The following is a 23,953-nucleotide window of genomic DNA, read 5'->3' on the forward strand; positions in this document are numbered from 1 at the left end:
TATAATATTTACTTTTCCGAAAAAGACTCTGTGCTTTCAAATAGGTAAAAGCAATATGAAATGATTACTGAAGTTGCCTCATTTTAATATGTCCCATATTTTTGGAGTGTGTGTGTGTGTGTGTGTGTGTGTGTGTGTGTGAACATGCACGTGGTCACAGACACGCACACTTTCTAGCAATGATAAAATTCAGGAAGTAGATTTATCAATGTTATTATTTATTTATTTATAAAAAATTTATGCCTCCCATCTCCCCTATAAGGTAACTCTTGGAGGCCTACAAGTAAAAAAAAAAGAAAATATTAAAATGACACAGATTAAGATTTTAAAAACTATACTGAAACCAGAACTAAGAGATGGACAGGATGTAGCGTAAGAAGCTGCAATAGTAACACTGTACAACTGCATGTAACATTCATGTGCATAGAAAAGACAAGAAAAAGAAAAGAGTGAACAGAAGTAGACCCTTCAGTTTGTAAACTTTATAGATTTTAGGTAAACTAGGTAAATCTGTCTGTATATATGATATATTTTAATATTACATATAAATTCTAGCCTACACGAATGAAAATATGTATGAAGGCTAACACTAGTATAATTATCTCATTAAATGGGTGCCATTAAATAAAGCACTACTATATTACAATTATATTCACTTTCTGCTCAGTAATTTGGTATATACCCAGATGAAGAAATATAGAACATTATCGTTAAGGAAATCCAGATAACTGGAAATTATGTAATTTTTGCAAAATTATTCCATCATATAATACGTATTCTATCACATATGCTGTGCTAGGCAATAGTGGATGAAAATGCTGTTCAAAATACCAGATAGTTCATTAAGGGCTGAGCTTGAGGAAAAACAAGTATTCTTGAAACTTAAAAAAACTGCCACTGTACTGGGGATAGCTTATTAAATTTTAAACTGAATATCTACTTTGGAAATTGCTATCTGCTAGAGGGAAAAAAGGCAACATCCTGAACATTCAAGTACAGTAATAACAACAGATAACAGGGCCCCACATGCTTAGAAGTATAGGAATAAAGGATAAGTTTGTAGGCAGCCTCATTTACCATTCCTTTGTGCTCTTCTGTCAACCGGTAGACCCTTTAAGTCCATTCCTATTCCACCGAAGGCATATTCCCATTGCTCTTACTTTACATACATTGTGGAAAATTTGTATTTTGTTTCCAAATCAACATGGAAGAAGAGAGTCGAAGAGCCTTACAAAGTGTCAACCCACAAGGCAGAGTACCTCTCAGAAGCACAGGCACTGTAATGTATGCAATTTTGTATTCAAAACCCGCAGAAATGTCAGACAAGAATGTCCAGCAAAATGGCAGCACATTGAAAAACAGTGTCTTGTGAACTAGCTAAAAAGCTTATATGCTGTCTTACCTGAGAAGCTACATGCTACTTTTCCCAGAATATTCAACAAATGAATGACTAATCTCACTATGTATAGGATATAATTTATACTATACAAATATATCAAACGTATTTTATGACTCTATAATGAAGTCCTGGTCAAATCAAGAGGATAACCCCAAAGTCAACAATTTCAGGACTGCAATTTTCATACCGATTAAAACTGTATTAGGAAAGCACTAAAAAAAATATTTGGCTTCAAAATTCAAATTCAACTAATCTATGCTACCAATACTCAAGTTGGTAGCAATCTCCAACAAGAATCTCTAAATGCCAACTTATTAAAGTACCCCTCTAAGTTGGTATCCTTATTTTTCTACATAATTGTTAGCTATGATTCCTAATTGAATAATGAAGGTATTATACTAAAGTTCCATATAGACACTCTTAATGCTATTATATTTCAGGATCTTCTAATACTGTAAATCCCTGATGTTCTGACTACACTGCATTCTTCAGCAATCTTAAACATATTGGTTTGTGAGATGGAGAGAAATTGCTGTAAATGATGCTTTCCCCCTACTTTCCTTTTTCTGACAGTGTCCTGCCATTTACTGTAAACAGTGAATCAACAAAGCTACTCAAAATCTTTGAATGAATATGATTAGAACTGCACTATTAAATGTTACTCTGATGAGCTATAACTAATATCTTCTGGTTTCTTTACAACTTGTGAACAAAGCAAAACATGCACATAAAGTTAATAAGTATTAGCTGCAAATAAATCTCACATTAGCAGTGAAGAGACGGTTCTTATTTTTCTTATGAATATGAAATAATACATATTGTTTATTATGGAATGCTGACAAGGGTCTTTAATGACATACCCCTTGTGCCTGTAGAGTTAGAGGTGTGATACGCCGTTTTTCCCATTCATTGGGCCGTGGCTCAGGAGTGGATTCCATAAAATTGCGCTTGAGTTCACTAATGCTAGCCTGATGCTTCAGTAATTCATCCTGAGTCTTATCCAGTTCCTACCAATGTGTAATGTAAAAAGAGCAGGGAATTCATACAACAAAGACATTTTTTAAAAAACACCATGAAAAGTGCCTAATGTTTGAAAATATAATAGCAGTTTATCAATTAAAAATATTCATTTATACTTTTTTCAGAAAAATTAATACCTTGTTTTTATTTCCATTATAATGTTGAAAACCATGTAATACAAATATTTCAAATAAAATATGTGTTGACACACTACTAATATTGTGCAGGCAAATTTTAAAGTTTTAATGCACCGTGATGCAACCTGATGTAAAACTGCGGTGAAATGTAGCCTGCATTCCAGAGAACCAAGTTAGACTGAAGTTTAGAATTTAGATAGTTTGACTGAGAGAAAGAGGGTCAAGGCAGGTCCTCCTTAGAAGTTGTCAGTATATCTTTAATAAAACAAGTAGTTGGTTGGCAAAAATTTTGCCTATATGTGAGGAACAATACAAGAAACTCTTAAAAGTAACTTGGCATGTCTTTCTTGGCTTTTGGAAACTGACAAAAACACATTAACTTGGGCAGATGGCTTTGCATTACCTACTAGAATAAAATAAATTCTACAAATATGAGGAACTGATGTTTACACAACAAATGAATTGCTGCCATGAGTCTGCATATTCTAAGCTTTCTTACAAGTAAGGTAAAGGTAAAGGTTCCCCGCGCACATGCGTGCTAGTCGTTTCCAACTCTAGGGACTGGTGCTCATCTCCGTTTCAAAGCTTGCCCGAGGACGTCTCCGTGGTCATGTGGCTAGCATGACTAGACACCAAAGGCGCACGGAACGCTTGTCGATCAGAAGGTTGGCAGTTTGGCGGGTCGAATCCCGAGTGCCACGTAACAGAGTGAGCGCCTGTTGCTCGTCCCAGCTTCTGCCAACCTAGCAGTTCGAAAGCACGTAAAAATGCAAGTAGAAAAATAGGGACCACTACGGTGGGAAGGTAACAGCGTTCTTACAAGTATTACCTTGTAATTATAATTGCCTTTGTTATAAATTATAGAATCAGACTATTCATTTTACATCAGTGAAGTATACATCACATACAGTATATACTAAGAAACGGATTGGGAATTAGAGTAGCTTGGCTTAGCTAACAGAGTAAAAGCCAGCATACGCTCTTGCTACAACAATGATCTTTATCAATGTATTTGCATTTATTTGCAGGAATACAATGCACTGGAGGAAAAAAGTAAAATAATTTATTTGGAAATATTTTGCTGGGAAACCCTCTTTCCTTGTCTGCCAATGAATTTACTAGGAGGAAGCAGAAAATTCCATTATTACCTTTTTTTTAATTGAGCAAAATATAGCTTAATGTCTTTGTCATCCACCTATTGAGCTTTCAGATGAATTATTTCAATGTATAAACCTGACTTCTGCAGTTCTTTCAAAATATCATGTCATTATTAATGACACATGAAAGAGTAGGGACAAAAACTACTCTGCAATTAATCTGCAAATTAATTTATAAAACAAACAAAATAGTAAGGAACTGGGCCAAATTATTAATTTAATTAAACCGAGAAATAACATTCTATTCTTTTATATTATCTTTGTGGCGATGAAGCTAAGAGAATACAAAGAGGGAAGACTGAGAAAACTAATATACTGTATAAGTTAAAGAAAAAAAGAAAAAGATTCAGGATTATGCTGGTGAAATACAACATTAAAACAGCAAGTAGAGAAAATATTTTCCCACAGTCTTGGGGAAACTGTATGCTATGTATTGCTATTCTTATAAACAAATATCTTATTTGACAAGATTCAAGCATAGCAATCTATGTATATAAATACAAATAATTTTGAGGGACAATTGAAATTTTAATGAGAATCTAAAAAATGGTAATTAACTGGAATTTATTACAACTTGTGTCAATGCAATATTTTTAAAAAATATTTTTACGATTAGGCACTTTTCTTGGATTTGTTCAATGCAATGTTATGCAATAATCTCAACAATGTTTTGATAAAATTAGGCCAATATATATTATCAGAAGCTGCCAGAAAGCAATGGAACATGTTAGTAAGGTTACTGCAAATCTACAGGTCTATACATTATGTATCTACCTATCTCTGAGATATCCTAAATTTAATATTGGAAATAGCCCCATCTGGATGATACATTTTTATTTACCAATTATTCTGTCAAAAGAGTCTACATCCACAGTTTTATCTTCAAACCCTTGGCAATCAGAACTTCTTTCTTGGTATTATAAAAACTAATTGATAGTATCATAAAATTAAGCTTACAATGCTTTAGAAAGTTTGGAATGTTGCCCACAAATAATTTAGGAAGAGAACTCGGAATTTCTGTTCTAACTTGAAAGCCACATTTTCTCTATTCTTATACTTCCGGTCAGGTGTAAGAAGTGTTATAACATACTGAAAGTTCTGAGTGCTGTCTCTATAAAGTGATAGGCATTTCTAAAAAGTACTATTTCTTTTAAGTCTTAACATCTAAACAGGGCCATGTCCTGCTTGCCACTGCAAAGTATTTTTAACAGCTGCCAATGTAGCTCATTTTACAAAATTACCAAAATAGAACATGCATGTTCAAATTGAATGTCTCCATGCATTTCATGCGTTGTGCCCAGAGCAGCCTGCAAGTGATTTCCCATCTCATGCAGCCTAGCAGCCCATGAGAACAGAAAGAACTCCTTTAATTATACAGACCTCCAACATTAAATTGCTATGTCTGACATAAATATTTTCCCCATTTACTCTCAAGGAATAAATCTGTAAAATTAAAGCACATACACACACATAAAAGAGAACAAAGGAAAAAAAGCCCATGATCATCAAAAGAGCCAAAAGGTGCTTAAAAATTCAATAAACAGGGCTTTGAAATTAAATACAGAAGGGCACCATGCAAACATAAAACTATAGAAGCTTCAAACACTAATAATACAGACAGCAACCTTCTTGTGAATTTTGTCCTCTTCCATTTCCGTCTATATAGTGGAAACACCCAGAGATCAGCAAAAAAGGAGAATTAGAGGAAGCTACTGGAGCATAATAGAGTCTTTAACTAGAAATATTGCAATCAGCTTAGCCTATTTACAAGCACAGAATGTATTGGCTTCAGATATTGGTCAATGTATTAAACTACTAGTCATCTACCTACAGCACAATGGCCGAAATGGAAATTCTGTCATTCTACAGACAGAACTCTATATTAGTAATTTTTATCCATAACTTTAAAGGAGTTTTAAAAACAGAATAGTTTGAAAAAATAAGTTTTTGAGTTTTCAACTTTCTGAGTGAGCTATTATAATTACAATATAATTAGAATAAAGTCTGCTGTCTATGCTCAATAAAATAGTCTCTCAGGATTTTGTTTTGTTAAAAAATGTTTGAAATCAACAGAGGTCATTCAAGTCCAAAACAAATTGATAAATTTGATCTTGGTACATGTGAATGTCAAACTCAGGTTAGGATTTTAACTTGCAGCTCTCCCACCCATCATACATTTCAATGAATTATTTTATTTTAATACCTATTTATCATTACTGTTAATAATATTTATCTAGATAAGTGCGAAATATTTCAAATTCAAGCTATTTTGGCATGGTGTAGTTGTCCATTTTTAAGCATGAAACTGATTGTTGCATTGAATTTTAGAAGTGTTTTAAGTGTTAGGTATACTTCCAAAATGGTTGAAATAGACCACCTGCCTCTCATAATTGGGTTTTGAAGCCTATTCCTTACATAAGGTAATAGTGCAAACCACCATTTGCAACTGGTTGGCAGTCCTTTACAGGAGAAGAAACACAAGCCATCTTTAGATGCAGTCAATCTGCATTAACAGTAAGACACTACTGGAGTAGACAGACTGAAAATACACAAATACATAGCTCACTCATAATATTGAACTATGGTTTGTTGTTATATATTGAATCATTTCTCCCCTTGCCAGTCAAGAGAGGGCATCTGGAAACTCTTGTTAACCTATAGCATTTTGTATTCTAAAAATCTGGTAGTTAATCTTACTGATTTAGAATCTGCTCTGGATAACACTGGAGAGAAAATTTAAATCCAAAGATTTGTAGAGCAATTATAACCAGAAAAAAAATCAGAAAGTTTAACATTTAATTAATTAACATTTAATTCCTCAGGACTTCCGGTGGCTCCGCGGCGACGGAGGGAGCCTTCCCGGGCTGCCCGCGGCTCAGCTGTTGTTTTTTCGCCCGAAACAGCGCCGATCAGCTGTTCGGGCGAATCCGAAGCCCCCTCCTCGGGAGAAGAGGAGGGGGCGAGCTCCCAGGTAGGGGTAGAGTTCTCCAGGGCCGCCTGAGCTTATGGCTTGGGCGGCTGAAGGATTGAACTCCCCCGTAGCCTGGGCTGCTCCCAGCTGGCCGTCGCCTCTGCTCCTGACTTCTTGGAGCAGAGCCAGCCGTCTGCGACCACCCCTGCCTGAAGGAATGACTATGATTTAAAGGAGCAGGCAGAGCGATACAAGAGGAAATGGTAAAGAGGATTACTATGTTTTACTCTCCAGCTTGATGGACTTTTTTGGATTACAAATCTGAAGTGAAAGTGCGTCATATTTGGTAAAAGATGGCGGCTAAACCACCCCCTAAAACTCTTCGGAGTGCTGGAACTTCTCCCGTGCAACAATCATTATTGCAGGCGCTGCATCCTCCTGATGTATTGACATCAAAGGACTTACAAGATGCTCTTGAAAAACATACCCAGGTAATTTTGGAATCAATTAATATTAGATTTGCACAGATGGAGGAGAAATTGGAGAAATTGGAGGAGAGAATGGAGGAGAGGATGGAACAGAAGCTCAAAGCGATGAGGGTAGACATCTTGACTTCAGTGTTTAAAGTGGCTCGGTGTGTGGAAGAATTGGAGGAAAAGCTAGAAGACTTGTCTCAAAAGAATGCTATATTAGAAGCAAAACTATTGGAGAATGAAAATAAAATGGAAAGGGAACTGTGTCTTGCTCAATATTTCCAGATGCAGTTTGCCATTAGAATTAGAGGCTTAAAGGAGAATACTAAGGAAGATCTAAAGCAGCTGGTTTCTGAGGCTTTTGAAATAGTGTTGAAACAGCCAGCATCTGAAATAAAAGGAGGCATGGACAAAGTGTTTCGTGTGAATTCATGGATTGCCAGACAGAGAAAGTTGCCTAGAGATGTGGTGGTATATTTTGCAAAAAGGGAAACTAGAGATGAAGTTATACAAGCTGCTTATGATACTAAAGTTATGATTGCTAATCAAGAAGTTTTGGTCTTAAAAGAAATTCCTCCAAAGATTCTAAGGAGAAGGAAGGATTTTACATTTCTTGTGCAAGAGCTCAAGCAGCGAGATATAAGGTTCAGATGGGAGATCCCAGTGGGGTTGATGGTGACGCACGAAGGTAAAAAGTACCGTTTGGTTACTGTGATGCAAGCGCGTGATTTCTACAATAATGTTTTAAATGCAACGCCATTAACACTTTTGGAAGCTGGAAAGGGATCTGGAGAAGGAGTGCATCAAGAGGCCGAAGATGGTCAGATAGAAGACAACGGTGTTGGAGGAGATCAAGATACAACCTCGTCGGATGAATCTATAAAACAGAGGGTGACGCGTGCTGCTGCAAAACGATCTAAGAAGAGAAAGTAGCAGGAATTGCAGAAGTCTATGGAACTTTTACGATATAGTCAAGTAGTCAAGTAGGGGAGGGGGGAAAAGATTTGGGTGTAGACGCAATATATTTTTATATTTGGTGGTTCTGTGGAAAGGGTGAGCTTTTTTGGATTGTGGTACTGGAAGAGGAACGGCCGATTACAGAAGAGTTGACTTTAAAGTTTTTTGATTTGGGATCCTTGGTTAATTTGGAAAATTATTTGTAAGAATGTTATATCATGGAATGGATAAAATGGATGGAGTTTATTTAGGATAAGTATAGGGTTGAGAAGGGGTTTTTTTCTTCTTTTTCCTTTTTTTTTGTCTTTAATATATATTTAATACTATTAAGGTTTGTTCCATTCTATATAAGCTAGAGAGTGTCCTTTTCTTATTCTAGGTTTTTTTATACATATATTTAATATTGTTAAGGTTTGTTTTATCCTATATAAGCTAGAGAGTGATGGATTTTAGAATTTATACTTGTTAGTATATGGTTGCTTAGGTTTGCTTTTTTATATATATATATATATATACCTTGTATTCAGCTCTGGGAAGTAGGGGGGGAGGGGGGAGGTAGGGGGGGAGGAGGGAGGGGGAGGAGGGGAGGTAGGGGGGGAGGAGGGAGGGGGAAGGGGTTTTTTTTTAAAGGAAAATTGTATTTTAAAACTTTTCAATAAAAAAAAACATTTAATTCCTCAGGAAATTATTGATTTTGTATGATCCATGTTGGAGCAGATGGAGTGGGGCCAATGTAAACACCAGAGCAGAGGTAGCACAGAAAATTATGGCCCTCTCACTTACAAAATATTATTCAAACATAATGCCAAATACAACTGACAAGATACTTTCAACAAGATTAGCACATTTAACATTTGCCCATATCAAAGAGATATATATTTATGTGCTCTCTGGTAAACACTGGCTTCAATTCTAATTCTTTTTCAAAGTTAAATTCCCCCAATCCCCCCATTCCCTGAAGAAATATTGTTTCACATTCTGATTAACACTGAAATATAATTCCTGCTTTAAATGTACTGTATTCAAAATTCAAGACTATTCTCAGTTCTTTTTCTGGCCCAAAGGTTATATTTGATATGAGTGGCACACAAGATGCAATATAGGATAGATTCATGATTAATGCTTTTGTTTCATTAACATTTAATTAAATATAAGTATATTTAATAAGTATGCTTTTCTAACAAGTTTGCTTTTCAATGAGTTTAATAAGTTCTAATAGGTTTCTAGAGTTTTGGAAAACTCTTAATAAGCCACAACTAAAGTTTCAAAAGTCATATGCAGCTTTGCCATGACATGACAAAAAGAAAATAAGGATTAGCTATTGAATTACTAACCTGTGACCCCGTTGAACAATTCCCCAAATCAGTTTTGAAAAATCATTTATGGACAACAGGAAGAATTTGCTTTGAAGTTGGTTTGTATCGGCAAACCCTAAGACTGTGGTTTATTATAAGTGAAAATAAACGCTTTTGCCCTCCTTCTATAGCTGGGCTGGAGGAAGGGATAGTACACAAACTTGTATTGTATAAAGCCTTGTTCTAATCATAATATACAACAGCTTATTGTTTCATTTGAACAAAGCCTTTTGAGTATTTGTCAAAATGAGACACTAGTATCTGAAAGAAAAAGGCAGAAATATCTAACAGAAATAGGAAGAGAGAACACATATTAAAGGAAACCACTTCAATTATTCTCCAAACAACTAAGGAATGCTAAACAATTTACCGAATATTATATCTTAAGGCCAGTTGCTTGTTTGGCAAGTTGTATTTTCATCTCTGGGAATGTCTTGGCCTAATCCATTTTGGAAGAGATATACCATAAGAATAGCACCTAAGTGCATAGGTTTGAATAGACTTGATTGCTACAAGCATGAAGCAAAACTTCAATGTAAAAAGAGTTTATTTAATTTAGGAGTGTGAAATCTGAGACCCTCCAGTAGCCTAAGATTGCATTTCTGAAATCTGATGGCCGGTTTTTAGCAGTGCAATTTTTGATTTGAGAGTTTCTAAACATACTAGGAAACATCTTAATAAAGCTTGTGTTCTAAAACTTCTCTAAGTATAGTATCAAGTAAATCACACTATTTATCTACTTTTTAATACTGGAGAATTTATATAGATGATCATGTATCAATAGATGGCACTAAATACACAGCCACCTTGGCCTCATTCTGGAAGTACAGATTACCTCTAAACACGTGTAAGCAAATTTATATAAAAGACAATTAGGCAACAAAGTTACACACCTTCTCTTCCTTTGCTTTGTCTGTTAGAGTAGCGCCATTAAAAACATTCAGAGAAGTTGCTTTAGGCTCCAGGTTGCAACAGAAGGATAGGAAGGGACAATGTGAGTGACAAAGGAACTGATTAGAAAGCAAGGAGAAATGACACAAATAATGTGAAAGAAAGGAAGAAATGAGAGAGAAATACCAGAAAGATACTGCTGAACACCAAGTGGGGAGGCAAGATGTACACTCCTGTAAAACTAGGAAGTCCAATGCAGCTATCCTTATCAAACCATGCAGGGGAACTCAAGAAATCCATTTTCTCAAACTAAATACTGTAGACACAGGATCTTCATTTTCAGTAATTTTATCAGCTTCTCTATCTATTGCAAGAAGAAAAAAAAATGCCCCCCCCCATGGGCTACAAGCTACTAGTAGGTAAATGATTTGTCTTTATTTCTATTACTTTCTGGCTTTTCAGCCAAAGGACTGAGAATTCCCGCTCTCCGTGTGGATTTATGGTAGAGGACAGGAAGGCCTGGAGGAACGTTGTTCATAGGGTCGCGATGGGTCGGACACGACTTCGCAGCTAACACCACCAACAACAACAACAACATGATCTAAAATATCTAAAAAGCATGTCAATTTCATGAATATCAATTAAGTTTGAGGAACAGGATGAAAGGGAATGAATGGAAGGTGAAAACTGATGCATAAGTGCATAAAATACAGAGAGAAGGGGGAGAGGAGAAAAAGCAAAATGGGAGGAGTACGGTGGTAGAGAAAGTCTAGTCTCAGATGCAGACCATGACCATAATATAAAGATGTATTTGTAAGCAGAAGGAAAACATGGAGAAGGGGAAAGGGAGAAATTTGTAAGTGAGAATTTTTATTCAGAAATAGGATGAGCAGTACTGTTAGAATATGAATGCATAAACATTTATAAGCCCCATTTGTTATCTAATTAAACAACATACAATCCAAACATTTGGATTATGACATCTCAAACAGCTTTTTGTTGTCTGTGAAGAGCAGTGTAAATGGAAACAGACAGACATTCAAAGCTTTAGCAGAAGGACAGCACAAGGACACACAATGCTTCTAATTATAGATCTTGAGAAACTTCCAGATTTTAAATCAGTCTTACAAAGCAGTTAAATATTTAGAATTGTGAATATTTAATTATTAAAGTACAAACGTTTTCTATTCCAACAGTTATTCAATGGTTTAAAACCCTAAGAGGTAGATCATAATCTGATCTCATGTTATGCTAGTCAGTATACTAGTCCTCACCTTCTCCTACGTAGGCTGGTAATAGTCATAAAAACAGCCATAGAATTTGAAGCTACAATATAACTACTAGAACTTAGGTAGCATTCAAATTTAATGTTATTTGTACAAAATTGATTTTCAACAATCATACCTTTCCATCTTCTAATTGTGACATTTTAGTAATTCCTCCATCCACATCTCTGCCTTCCTCGTCTTTTAACTTGTACTGTCCAGTTATTTCAAAGGTCCTCTCACCAGCAGCAACAGGAAAGTCCTTTAGCAGACTCTGGTCTACAATGCCTACTGGAGCTGCAAAAATATATTTTAAAAAACTCCCTTATTAGTTTTCAGATGAATTCTGACTCATTTCCTTTAAAAACAAACAAGCATTCCACCAAGATAAGTGGGTACATCAGGGTTCAGAGTACCTGGTGGTCAAAAAGCAACTGTACGGGGGTCGTATTTTTTATAAACCAGGTTAGCATTATATGGTTAACTGGGAGTAATGTCAAAGCTCACTCTGGACTTTGCTCTTCATTTGGCCTGTGTAAACCTGGACAAGGCAGCTGCTGTCCTACAAATCTGACATCTATACAAAACTGATATAGAAATTAAAATTTAATTACAAGAAGTGGTATACTTCTTTCTTACCCACATTAACACCAATGAAATAAGTTTATTCATGTGGGGTGGGTGGAGTTTATTATTTTAGGGGACTATGATATCATGTAGTTTGAGAAAATATGCTGTGTCAATGAAGTTTTGCAAAGGGGAGATAAAGCACAGTAAGATAGAATTATAATAAAATTACAATAACATTTGACTATAAACAAATGTTACAATCAGAATCAATATGACTAGATACATTTTATATATGTATAATATAAAAACAATATTTTATCACAGTAAAAAATGTTATAGTTGCAGTATTTACAACATGTCCTATTTCTGCATATTTGGGCATGAATACGAGTGAAAACTGCTGTATAAATTAATTACCTAAGCTTCTGATTTACTGCTGAATGTTCCCATGTCTAATGACTCAAATAGCAGCATATAAATTACTCTTTGTGGTATGTTTGGTTAACTGTATTGTCCATACACAGAACAAAGATCAGTTAATTTGGGCTAAATTCTCCAATTAATTTTGAATTGGCCAATTTTCCTTTTTGAATTTGGATAAGATGCTTAGCTATAAACAAACCATGGACAAGCAGTTTGTCAGCCACAGTTCTGCAAGAGGAAGTAGAGGCAATTTCTATGGAACCATTTTTCAATACATTTTTTAATCCAATCCAATCCATTATATACTGAAAATAGTAGTATTTCTACTGAAAAAGTAGCATTTCTATCTTAAAGAACAGGTTCAGTAGGATTTCTCTCTTAAAAACAGGTTTGTCAAGACTTTTGAAAAATGTACTGGCTACATGAAAGCTAAAAGACAAACAGGGTTACAACTGTTCCAATGTATAAGATTCATTTATAGGGAATAAATAAGAAAATCACTATAGTTTCTGTCCAGCTCTTACCACCATCAAGACTCCTGGAAATTCGTTTGCTTGACGTCCGTTCAAAGTATGGGGCAGGTCTATCTATAAGATTGCTAGCCTGGCGTGTTTGTGCTTGAGTACGTCCACTGTAACGGAACTTGGAGCCCAGTGTCAGAAATTTGGCTTTTGGAGGCTGTTCTGGTGATACAAGCCTACAATCATGAAAAAGTGAACAAGGTCACTTCCAAACATTAAAAGAATAATCACTAAACACAGTACCTCATTTTTTCTTTAATAAATTATACCAACTGAGTTCTAGGAATTATAAAACAGTCTATACATTTCTGAAAATATTCTCTTTCTTAATATTGCCTTTTGTCCATATGTAACATACTGTATGTGGCAAGACTGCCTCATATTTTACTTTTTTATGACAAGAAGGATGACATTTTATTATAAAATTGCTGCCAAAAATTGTAATTCATGTGCTAGAGCAAGATTTCAAATGCTTTTAAGCTATGGAGTGAAAGGAAAGGAAAATAATGAAAGAAAAGTACTGTAACCTCAGATCAAGACCAGATTCAGTTCAGAGAAGGCAGCCACAGGGGTATCCCAGCCCTGAACCAGTTAAGATTTAAAGGTGACAACCAGCACCTTAACTCGCAGCAATAATGGTATTATATGGGTAAACCTTAGAACAGACATAATTACACCAGCTGAAACTTCAAGGATGATCTTTAGAGGTAATCCCATGAAAATCCTGCTGTGAAGTGACACAGGCATGAGTGGCTGTAAGTAAAGCCACTTGATTCAAGAAAGGCCACAACTAGCACACATTATAATTCTGGGACTGTGGGAATTTGGATGGAGAACAAGCTTCAGCTCAACCCTAGCAAGACTGAGTGACTTTTGGGCCCTTAGGTTTTGAAGCTGGATGTGTTGCACTACCCCAATCAAACCCTGTACACAATTTAATCAGTTTTCTGGACAAATGATTCCTATTTGAAGAACAGTTGGCAATCATGGCCTGGATGTCTGACATCTTCACCAGGGAGAATAGCTCTTCGTAGGACATTCCATTGGTATCCCTGGTCCCATTAGCAGCCTTATCTATTATCGGTTGCTAATCATTGCTTCATGGAAAGTCATTTTTACTTCATCTAGGACCAAACAAGTTTCTTTAGGGCAGGGGTAGGCAACCTCGGCTCTTTTATGATTCGTGGACTTCAACTCCCAGAATTCCTGAGTCAGCTGACTCAAGAATTCTGGGAGTTGAAGTCCATGAGTCATAAAACAGCCGAGGTTGCCTACCCCTGCTTTAGGGCTATAAAGATTTTCACAGGTTCTGAAATACAACTCTCAGCAGCCCCAGCCAGCTAAATATGTAGTATGATGAAAGTTGTAATTCAGTGGCATCTACAATTAGAAAATCAAGATTTCTGCCTTAATATGTTGTAGCAATAAGACTCCTGTTATGAACATTTCTTTATGTATTGTCTGGAAAGCATTTTTACTATGGGTAGATTGCATACTAGTGCCAGTAAGCTTATTCCTCATGTTAATTATCTTCAGGGAAAAAGAGATTAGAACAGATTAAGATTTCTAATGCTTATAATCTAAAGCATTAGTCAGTTACTAGATTGAATACAGATGCTCCTCACCAATTGCTGTGTTCAGTGACTGAAATGGCAATGGTTCTGACAAAACTAACTTCAAGACTAATGCCTACATTTACAACCTGTGCAGCATCCCTCATTCATGTGACCACCATTACCGATAGTACTATCGAGTGCCTGACTTGTTTTTTCCTCCTTGCTGAGCAAAGATTGAGAGAATGGGATTACAACAGAGTAAGAAGGCATGCACTGAAAGCACTGTACTGGCATTAGCAGTTGTCAGCATGCCACAATTCCCGATAATGTGCCTGCTTATTCTCTCATAATCCCTTACTCCAAACTCTCTGATCCACAAGGGGAAAAAGAAAAGAAAATATCAATTTCTGTAGGCAATCTCACCTGTACCTGACCCATTCCCTCCACCTTGCAAAGCAGAGATTGGGGAGTGGGAAATAAAGCAGGCTGCTTGCATAGTATGCTGGCATCAGTGCACTACTCCCAATGTGTATGCCCCATTGTGCACCTCCTTACTCTCTTGTAATTCCTTACCCTCCAATGAAAGTAAATACAAACATTAATTTCCTTCTTGCTAATTATCCCATTGCTGGGATAAGCATTCCAAAGTGCTGGGGAACGAACGGTTAGGAAGCAAACAAAAACTGAAGATATGAAACTGATTACTCTGGTCAGTAATTCTCCCAGCACCTCTAGAATGACCTCCAAAGTGGAGGAGGGGAGTGGGCAAATGAAAGCACAGTCCAGTCACATGACTTCCCTCTTAGCGACCACTTTGTTTAATGATGGAGTTGTTGGTCCCAATTGTGGTCAGTAAACCACAATTTAATTAACAGTCTTTAGCTCTAATGTTGTCCTAAACATCTTTTATTCTGTTAAAAATGTGGATTCAGGCACAAAATGGGCAATTCTGGAAAAAGTATGCAATCTTAGAAGGACATGTTTGCAATCCAGAATTCAAATGATATGTAAGTTTAATATAGCAGATGTAAAAACTACCTAATAATAAACAGAAGACAAAACAAATGATTTAGGATCTGTTAGATCTGTTAAAGCCCCATAAACCTGGCTCTTCGAGCTCTCTGGTCCAGGCTGAGAATTTTAATTTTAATTTTAATTGGTTTTTTTTTACTTTTTCAGGGACTGTTGTAATTATTTTTAATTGTTTTTAACTTTTGTATTTCCTCTTTTAAATACCCTGTAAACCGCCCTGAGTCCTGCAGGAAAGGGCGGTATATAAATCCAATTAAATAAATAAATAAATAAAGAGTATCAATTTCTCCTCAATACCAAGTCATTCCTTGCAGAGCTTTGCTTCTTTCCAATAAGATTACCAATGCTTCCAAATGGAAAAAAATTATTCTAGAACATGTTTTTCTGAAAAATTTCAAGACTGTATAATTAAAATGGTTATGCCAGAAGCTATTAACATGATAGTAGGTTTTCTGCATTTTGTGCAGTTCACTCTCCTTTTTCCTACTGTTAGGGTTTTTTTTTCTTGTCTTCCACCTCTAATAAAGCTTTGTTGGTTTCTGGATTATTCTTGGATAAAGATTGAATCAAAAAGTCTTTAGCATTAATGCTTTCAAGGTCCCAGTATTTTCTGCCACCCTGAGCAGGCTTTTAAATATGACAAAATGAGACTAATCAACAAGATGCACAAATGCAGATACTGAGTTTCATTTGCACACACCTGTGAGTTGCAATCACCCAGCACCATTTAATTTTCCTCCCCAGTGAAATCATTTACAGGAATGAATGAAAACAGAACCCATATGCTGGGCAGTTTGATATTGATAGGCATGCTCTTTCAGATAACCTTGTCTTAAACCACTTAAGGTTTTAGAAGCTAAAACTAGCTCCTTAAACTAGAATGAAAACAACCTAACTCCTGTAGAACAGATGTAGCAAATAAGCTTAGCATGATCACTTAGCTCCTTCAAACATATGTGTTGCATTCTATGCTTGGGAGTTCTTGATCATATATAAGGGCAGTCTTCCATAAAGTGTATAATCAAACCCCAATGATCTAAATTGCAAGCAGGCTATAGAGCGTATATGTGAATGATTTTAATAATTAATTAAAAATAAAAGTAAATTGGACAAACTAGCATTTTTAAGTAAGAAAAACAAATAGCAGGTAAAATTGAATTCCCAGAAGGAAGGAAAAAGAAGCCTGGGATAAATATCTAGTTCTTGAGTCCAATAATTTGTCTGCTGAAGCTTTCACTGGAAAGCAAAAAGTAGATATGGGTTGCAGGTCAAAAAGCCAATGATCAGTAGTAGCACTTTCTGTCTGTAGAAATCAGGCAGTATTATTTTCACTCAAAATTCTGTGGTGAATTCCCCTCTAACAAAATTAATATTCTATATTACCATAGCTAACTTATTGCAGCCTACACTTTTATCAAAGGGAACAAAGAGAATCAACTATAATGAAGGCAAAAAATATTGAAGAAATGCAACTTAAAGATGGGAGAATATTAGGATTCAAAACAAATATCTATTTTTATCAGAACACTTTCATTCTATTTATTGAGTCAATTATTTATTTCTACTATTGATAGATGCCATAGGTATCTATCAATAAGTTTCAGATTGCCTAACATAAACGTTTTGCAAACAACCATGATGGGACCCATTGTGTCATATTACAGATAACTAAAAAATATATATCAACTGATCATTTATTCTATCATAACAATATCTTAGGAGAAAAATCCAGCATATAGTTTGAGGGGAAAAACTAAGGGCCTTTTGTTTTGTTATTTTTTTAATAGGTTAGGTGAGTTATCATTTTGCAAAACAAAGGATTTTACACTTTAAACACCATGTCATAACAGAACAAGGGAATAAATTAGGACCAAATCAAACTGCATTGAGACATACACAACTGAAAGGAATTATAAGGAATATGTATTTTTGTCACACGGTAAAAAGAAACTCATTTATGAAAAGCTCAGGGGGCATTTCTATTTCAAAACTTTTCATCAAAAATATAAAAGCCATGGAAATCCCATAACCCATTAATTAAAAATGTTAAGTTTTACCTATAAAAAGTATGATGCTCCACACAAACCTTCCATAATCTTTTTGCAGCCCTATGATTTGGCAGCTTGAAGCCAATAGTACTTTCAAACTGTTCCAGCTGGAAAAAAAAAATCACACAATCAAACTAATACAATTTTTGAAAACTGTTTTGGCTAGCTGTTTAGACCTCATTTTCAATATTATATTTCTTATTATGATTAATTTTCATTACTGCCCTCAATTACAGACACTAATAGTTAAGGAAAATAAAGAACATCCCTCCCCAGTGTTTATAAATCTGTTTTGAAGGCTTTTACTGGGTGGTTCCCAAAATCCTACTGGTAACTTTTCAGAAATTGTTTTCTTTCAATAAGCATTATAAATGTTGTAGAAAAATATGTTCATTTTAGTGCGCTTCATATGCAAACTAAAATTTATTTTAAAAAATAAAGATTACAGTTCCAATTGTACTTGCTCTATCTTATCAAATAGTATGTTATACTAAATCAGTGGGGATTAATTTTTGTTAGCATTTGATTTCATTTACTTTTAAACTTAATATAATCATTTTCAGTCACTTGATGCAGTGGTTAAGGTGCTGAGCTAGAAACCAGAAGACTGAGTTCTAGGCCTGGTGACTTTGAGCCAGTCACTCTCTCTTAGCCCAATCCACCTTACACTGTTTGGGGGGGGGGCGGAAACAGGACACCTTGAGCTAAATAAAAAAATCATCACCATTACTGTCATCATCATCATCTCTTAGTATGCAATTTCATTAACTACTCTAAACCAAAGGCTCAGAGGCCTCACTCAGATGCTACAATTCAAACATAATGTAAGTAAAGATGATTAGATCAGCGCTTTCGTGGAAGTCTTTTCCATAACATTCAACATACAGGAAAGCTATTTCTAAACAAGACAAAATTGCTGCAAAGTAGGAACTGGTCAGAAATAATTAAGAATGAAAATAATACCGTCTATATCCATTTCCTGTTATAGTTAATGTTCAAGCAAAAACATGCATTTATTTTTGTACAATTAAGCTTTGCACTGATTTAATGACTTGCATACAGTACACATCTGGGTAAGTGTCAAAAAGCAAGTCTACAATTGATTAGATTACATGCTAATTCATTTGTAGAACTATTTTTTGAATGACATTTGGAATCTTTTTAATTGCTCGTGCATTGTTAGTGAACACCAAATGTTTTAAAAACAGGTCTTATTGTTCATTACTTATGGATCTGATCTGGTGTATGATTCTGAAATATGAAGCAATACAAAAACAAACTGCTGGAGAAATATCAAAGCGCTGGAAAATATGTTTTTAGATATATTCAATATAGAGAACATCTAAGGAAGGACATGCACCAGCTGAAAGAAGCCTTTGAGTAGCTATGGCTGCTTTACACTGGCTCTTCAACAGATCTAGTATGATTTAAAAAAACAACACTTTACCAGGAAGACATATATCGCACCATGAACTGTTGAACTACCTGACCTGTATTCGGGAAAGGGCGGTATATAAATCTAATAAAATAAAATTCATACAATTTCTAATGTGTGAATCGTGATATCCATGTACTTACTTCAGTTGGTCGGATTTTAATATAGAAATTACTGCGTTTATAAGAAATCTTCAAAATTTTGGGCCATGCAAAACGATTTATTCGAAGTCTGTCTTTGTAAATGAGTAACCCATTGGCACAAACCCCCAACATGATATCCACACCTTCAGAATCCTGTCAAATTGAGAATGAAAGCAATTTCAACCTGATTACAATAGGAATACATGCAGGCAGGCAGACAGTGAGACACCAAGAGTAGAGAAGATTATCCTAAAAGACATAGAAACGTAGCTGAGCAACAATACTGAATCTAACAAAATACTTCAGAAATGGACAGATAGGCAGTTGATAATGGAAATACTGTAAAATAATAGAAGTCATTGCCTTGTTATATAAAGTTGGATATACTATATCAAAACAGTGCACAGAAGATAGAAATCCATCATATGAATGAAAACAAAAACACATTTTAAAAGGTTTTAATGAACAATAATCAGCAATATATTGTTTAATCCATTCAATTTTGTAGTATGCAATATTGTACTTAATATTTCAAGTCATTAACTAGCAAATATTTGGCTAGTAGTCTTCCTATTAGTAGAGGAGACCCATCCTGCTTCAAAACTAAAGCATGGGAGAACCTAGGTTTTTTACAATAAAGTATTTTATAGACAAAATTTCAGGGGGAAATGCAAACATATACACACTTCTATATACCAAAAGGTGTGTATAATACTTGCTCTCTGGAATTTGCATTCATCCCTCCTACTTTTCCAGATCATTCTTGAACGTTCACTACTTCCCCATCTCCTCCATTGTACCAATTGCAGCAATATGCTTATAAAAGTAAGGAAAATTTCTTAGTAGTGAAACTGCCAGCATGATAATCTTTCATTAATACTGTTAACAATGGTCTTTTAAGTGTACTGGGTGAATAGCAGCTTGGCAGTTTCACAAATATCCCTTTGGGGCAAGTGCTCGGATTTTTTTTTTCTTTTTTTCAAATGCCAATAGGCTAATAAAAGTTCTGGAGTGGCAATTTGTTTTCTTTATTGGGTAAGGAGAGGATGAAATAGGAGTTTTGCCATTCCAGGATTTGCAATGACTTGCTGGAGATGGCTCTGATTCAGTAGAATCTTCTCCAGCAAACCAGTTAGAAAAAAACCAAATACTGATCTCTAAATTCCAAAACCTGTAATAGTAAAGGAAACCCCACAGCCAATTTACAGAATCTGGGACTAGAAATGGTATTGTGTGCAAACATCATCACTTCTCTTTTCCCACCTACTACAGAAACAGCAGCACTGGGGAAAGTTGCATTTCCCCCAATACTATGATCGTGGGAAAAGCAACAATTCTGCATTTGCTTGTGTATGTTGGCGGAGAGAATAATACAGGAGAATGCTGTTCAGAAGATACTGCTCTTCATTAAAACAAGCCTAAAATATCTAATATGAATTTCAAATTGTTCTCCAAATATCCCTATCTTTCAAGCAGAAGAAAGAGAATATATAAAAGAATATATACATAGAGGGTGGATTTAGACTGATTCACACATCTGCCAGAAACTGCATCACATATCTACTTCCCGTATTCTAATCAAGTCTCCTTTCAGGTTGCTTTGGCACCAGCAACAAAACTCTCTGCCTTTCCTCACAAACAACAACATCATGTATAATGTACAATAGGTATTTTTAAGAACACAACTCTACCATATTTTCTAAATAAAATTTTGTTTTCTATAGAAATATTGACTAATACCTTAGCATGGTGTAAATCCACTCCATACATAGATAGTCGCTTGGCGTTTTCTATGAATTGGGAATCTGCCTGTGCTGGAGTCAAACCTCTGCAAATATTTAGAAAAGAAACATAAAAAACCAATATTATGTTATGTTGTGTTATTATTATTATTATATAAAAACATAGGCCAGTGGTGGCGAACCTATGGCACGCGTGCCAGAGGTGGCACTCAGAGCCCTCTCTGTTGGCACGTGCACCACTGCTGGCAGCAGCAGGTCCATCAGGCCACCACCGCCGCCCAGAGCAGGAGCCCCGTCCAGCACAAAGGAGGTGAAGCGGCCGACTAGCAAGCTCAAGTAGAGGTGGTACAGCAGAGGTCACCAACCATTGTCGATTAGTGCTGGAAGAAAAGGGAGGGGGAAGCATTTTGCATGCGTGCGTGCACGGGGCCACGAGCATGTGCATGCTGCAAACGGGGCGGGGCTAGTGCCAGCATGATACTCACTAGCCCTGCCCCGTTCTTGCGTGGTGCAGCGTCTTGTAACACGGTGGCCCATTTTTGCGCCCCTGGTTTTTGCATGCCAGAGGCGGCACTCAGAAGCGCCTCGCTGACCCCCCCAAGGGCACCATAATGCTGATACACATCTGGCACTTTGCAATAAATAAGTGGGTTGTGGTTTGGGCACTCGGTCTCTAAAAGGTTCGCCATCACTGACATGGGTCTTGCTACCCGGACTATGGTCTATCTAAGCCAGTACTTTGTTTCTAGATATGGCCAGTTTTTGCAAGGGGTAGCACTGCTGTCAATCCATTTTAAACATCTGATCTCAAACACTGTATTATACATGCTGAAGGAGAGTCTCTTTTCAAATATAATAGCTTCCAGTCTTTGCATTTGTGAAAACTATCAAAACATGCTGGAGTAGAAACACACAGGCACAGGCATGCAAAAAACTGTTACATCAATACCTGATAGTTGGTTACCAACATTTTGATAATTTTAAAAGCTCAAACAATAAAGGGAAATGCCCTGGTGTTTTTCAAACATCTACTATTTAAGCAAGAAAAAAAGAACTGAACTTGCTCTTGAGGGATTCAAACTGTATTATCTCTCAAAATGAAAATAGCCAGGCCTACTACTTTTATGAAAATTCTAATGAAGTAATAAGGATGTTTGTCTCAAATATACCTCCTGCATTATCGAACATCTTTTTTGTACTCTTGAGCTTCTGTGATGTAATCAAGATGTGGGGGAGGGGGAATCCCTAGTTTCTAGTCACCTTAGTTTTAAAATTTCCAAACAGTACTTAGAAATAATTTTATAACCATATCGAAGCTGAAAAATATCTTGCATTTTTAAGTTCCTTTTTTCCTATGAACTTTTTTCCATATGCTTTACATGGAACATGGCGCACCTGTGTGTCTTGTGTAATTCTACTACTTTCTCCTCCAACTCTTTTGTCTGGTTAGGTGCAAACTGGAATTCCTGTATGTAACCACTATTATGCTCCTCAGGATCAAAGTCACCTAACTCCGCTTGTAAAGTATATGAACCAAGTAGAGCATGGGTCACAAAAGAACATGGTAGACGTCCAGAAGCAATATCCTGACGAAGCTGCAAACAAAGAAAGTACCTGGGGGAAAAAACAATGATAACTGTCTGACAAATATTATTTATTTGTTACCTTTTTATCCTAGTCCCTTCATTACATTATAAGTACCTCAAGGTAGTAATCATTCATAATATGCCTTCCTTTTATTTTTCCACACAATAACCCTAATATTCTTCTCTATTTTTAACATTTTAAAAATCTACATAAAAAGTAATCTGCAAACAAAGAAAATATTTATAATAAAAAGGTTATATTTTAATAACTGCAAAAAAAACTCCAAGCACAACCTATTTTTCATATAAAGCTGGAAATTATACTTTCAGTGAAGCCTTAGCACAATTATTCTGACTACTAGTTTTTAAATATTTAGGCAAATGTAGAAAAACCTATTATCATATGACTCTAATAACTGTTCTAAATATTCCCTAACTGGGACACAACTAGAATAAACTATTCTGTTAGCAGATGAGATGAAAAACTGCATGCAGTTGTCTTGAAAAGGTATAGATTCTAATTAAAGAACATAACCATAGAAATGTCAGAGTTACATCATCTGAGAACATTTTCTATCACCAAGAAATCTCTTCATTCAACTAAAAAATGATTTACTGAAGTATTCTTTCAATAGTGTTTCCTCCCTGGCTTATCCAGGTTATGATCTATATTTTGAATCCCTGCAGTGGATTCAATATTGTTGCTTTTCTGCTTTAACCTGTTCCTCTTTTTTCAATAAAAACATTACCATTAGATGATTAGTTTTTCCTAAATTATCTGCAGTAATTATTTGTATATACATTTCTATACTAGATTTACAAAAAATATTAGAAATCAAACACAATAGCAGCTAATAGCTTTTTTTGCATTTGGCCATTTTCTTTAGGCTTATGAACTGTAACATTTTACAGATTTTCCAAGAGACCCTAAATAATGCAGGAATTCAATTCAATAATGCTTAAGAGCATACCTGGTGATTTCTTCTGTTAATTGTGAAGGATCAGGTGGGTAGAACTTCACATTAAAGGTGAACTGCCATGGCAAATCTACATTTAGCACATTCCACAGAGAATACATGGGACAAAAAAATGAAAACATTCCGAGTAAACATTATTTTTATCCACAAACAGGAAAAAATGTAGACAGTAAAGATGGAAGAAAATTCTTTTGTAAGAAAATTTTGTATATATTGTAAAATTACTAATATGCCAGCTTTTAAATTGTTTTGTCCATACCATTTGAGATTAATGAATCTCCCTGTGTCTGAGGTCTATATATAATCCTTTTATTTACTGTCAATTATTTTTCATGAAAGCGTAAGCATTCTTCCC

At 35.6% G+C, this 23,953-nt stretch overlaps 1 protein-coding gene across 5 annotated transcripts in view; it reads right to left on the minus strand.

The window, feature by feature from the left end:
• The window catches only part of EPB41L2 (erythrocyte membrane protein band 4.1 like 2), a 95,694-nt gene that overhangs the window by 12,775 nt on the left and 58,966 nt on the right, over positions 1–23,953 (minus strand). For 3 of the 5 annotated variants that reach the window (XM_083379933.1, XM_083379930.1, XM_083379929.1), the window contains exons 6-14: positions 23,593–23,668; positions 22,431–22,649; positions 21,034–21,121; positions 19,294–19,446; positions 17,725–17,822; positions 13,083–13,255; positions 11,705–11,862; positions 5,094–5,156; positions 2,260–2,406 (exon numbers count right to left, since the gene is read on the minus strand). In XM_083379933.1, coding sequence (XP_083236059.1) covers positions 2,260–2,406; positions 5,094–5,156; positions 11,705–11,862; positions 13,083–13,255; positions 17,725–17,822; positions 19,294–19,446; positions 21,034–21,121; positions 22,431–22,649; positions 23,593–23,668 — 1,175 coding nt within the window. The remainder of the gene's footprint in view (positions 1–2,259; positions 2,407–5,093; positions 5,157–11,704; positions 11,863–13,082; positions 13,256–17,724; positions 17,823–19,293; positions 19,447–21,033; positions 21,122–22,430; positions 22,650–23,592; positions 23,669–23,953) is intronic. The other 2 variants (XM_083379931.1, XM_083379932.1) reach the window with 2 other exon arrangements.

This window comes from Vipera ursinii (genome assembly GCF_947247035.1).
Source record: "Vipera ursinii genome assembly, chromosome: 1".
Classification (NCBI taxonomy): Eukaryota; Metazoa; Chordata; class Lepidosauria; order Squamata; family Viperidae; genus Vipera; species Vipera ursinii.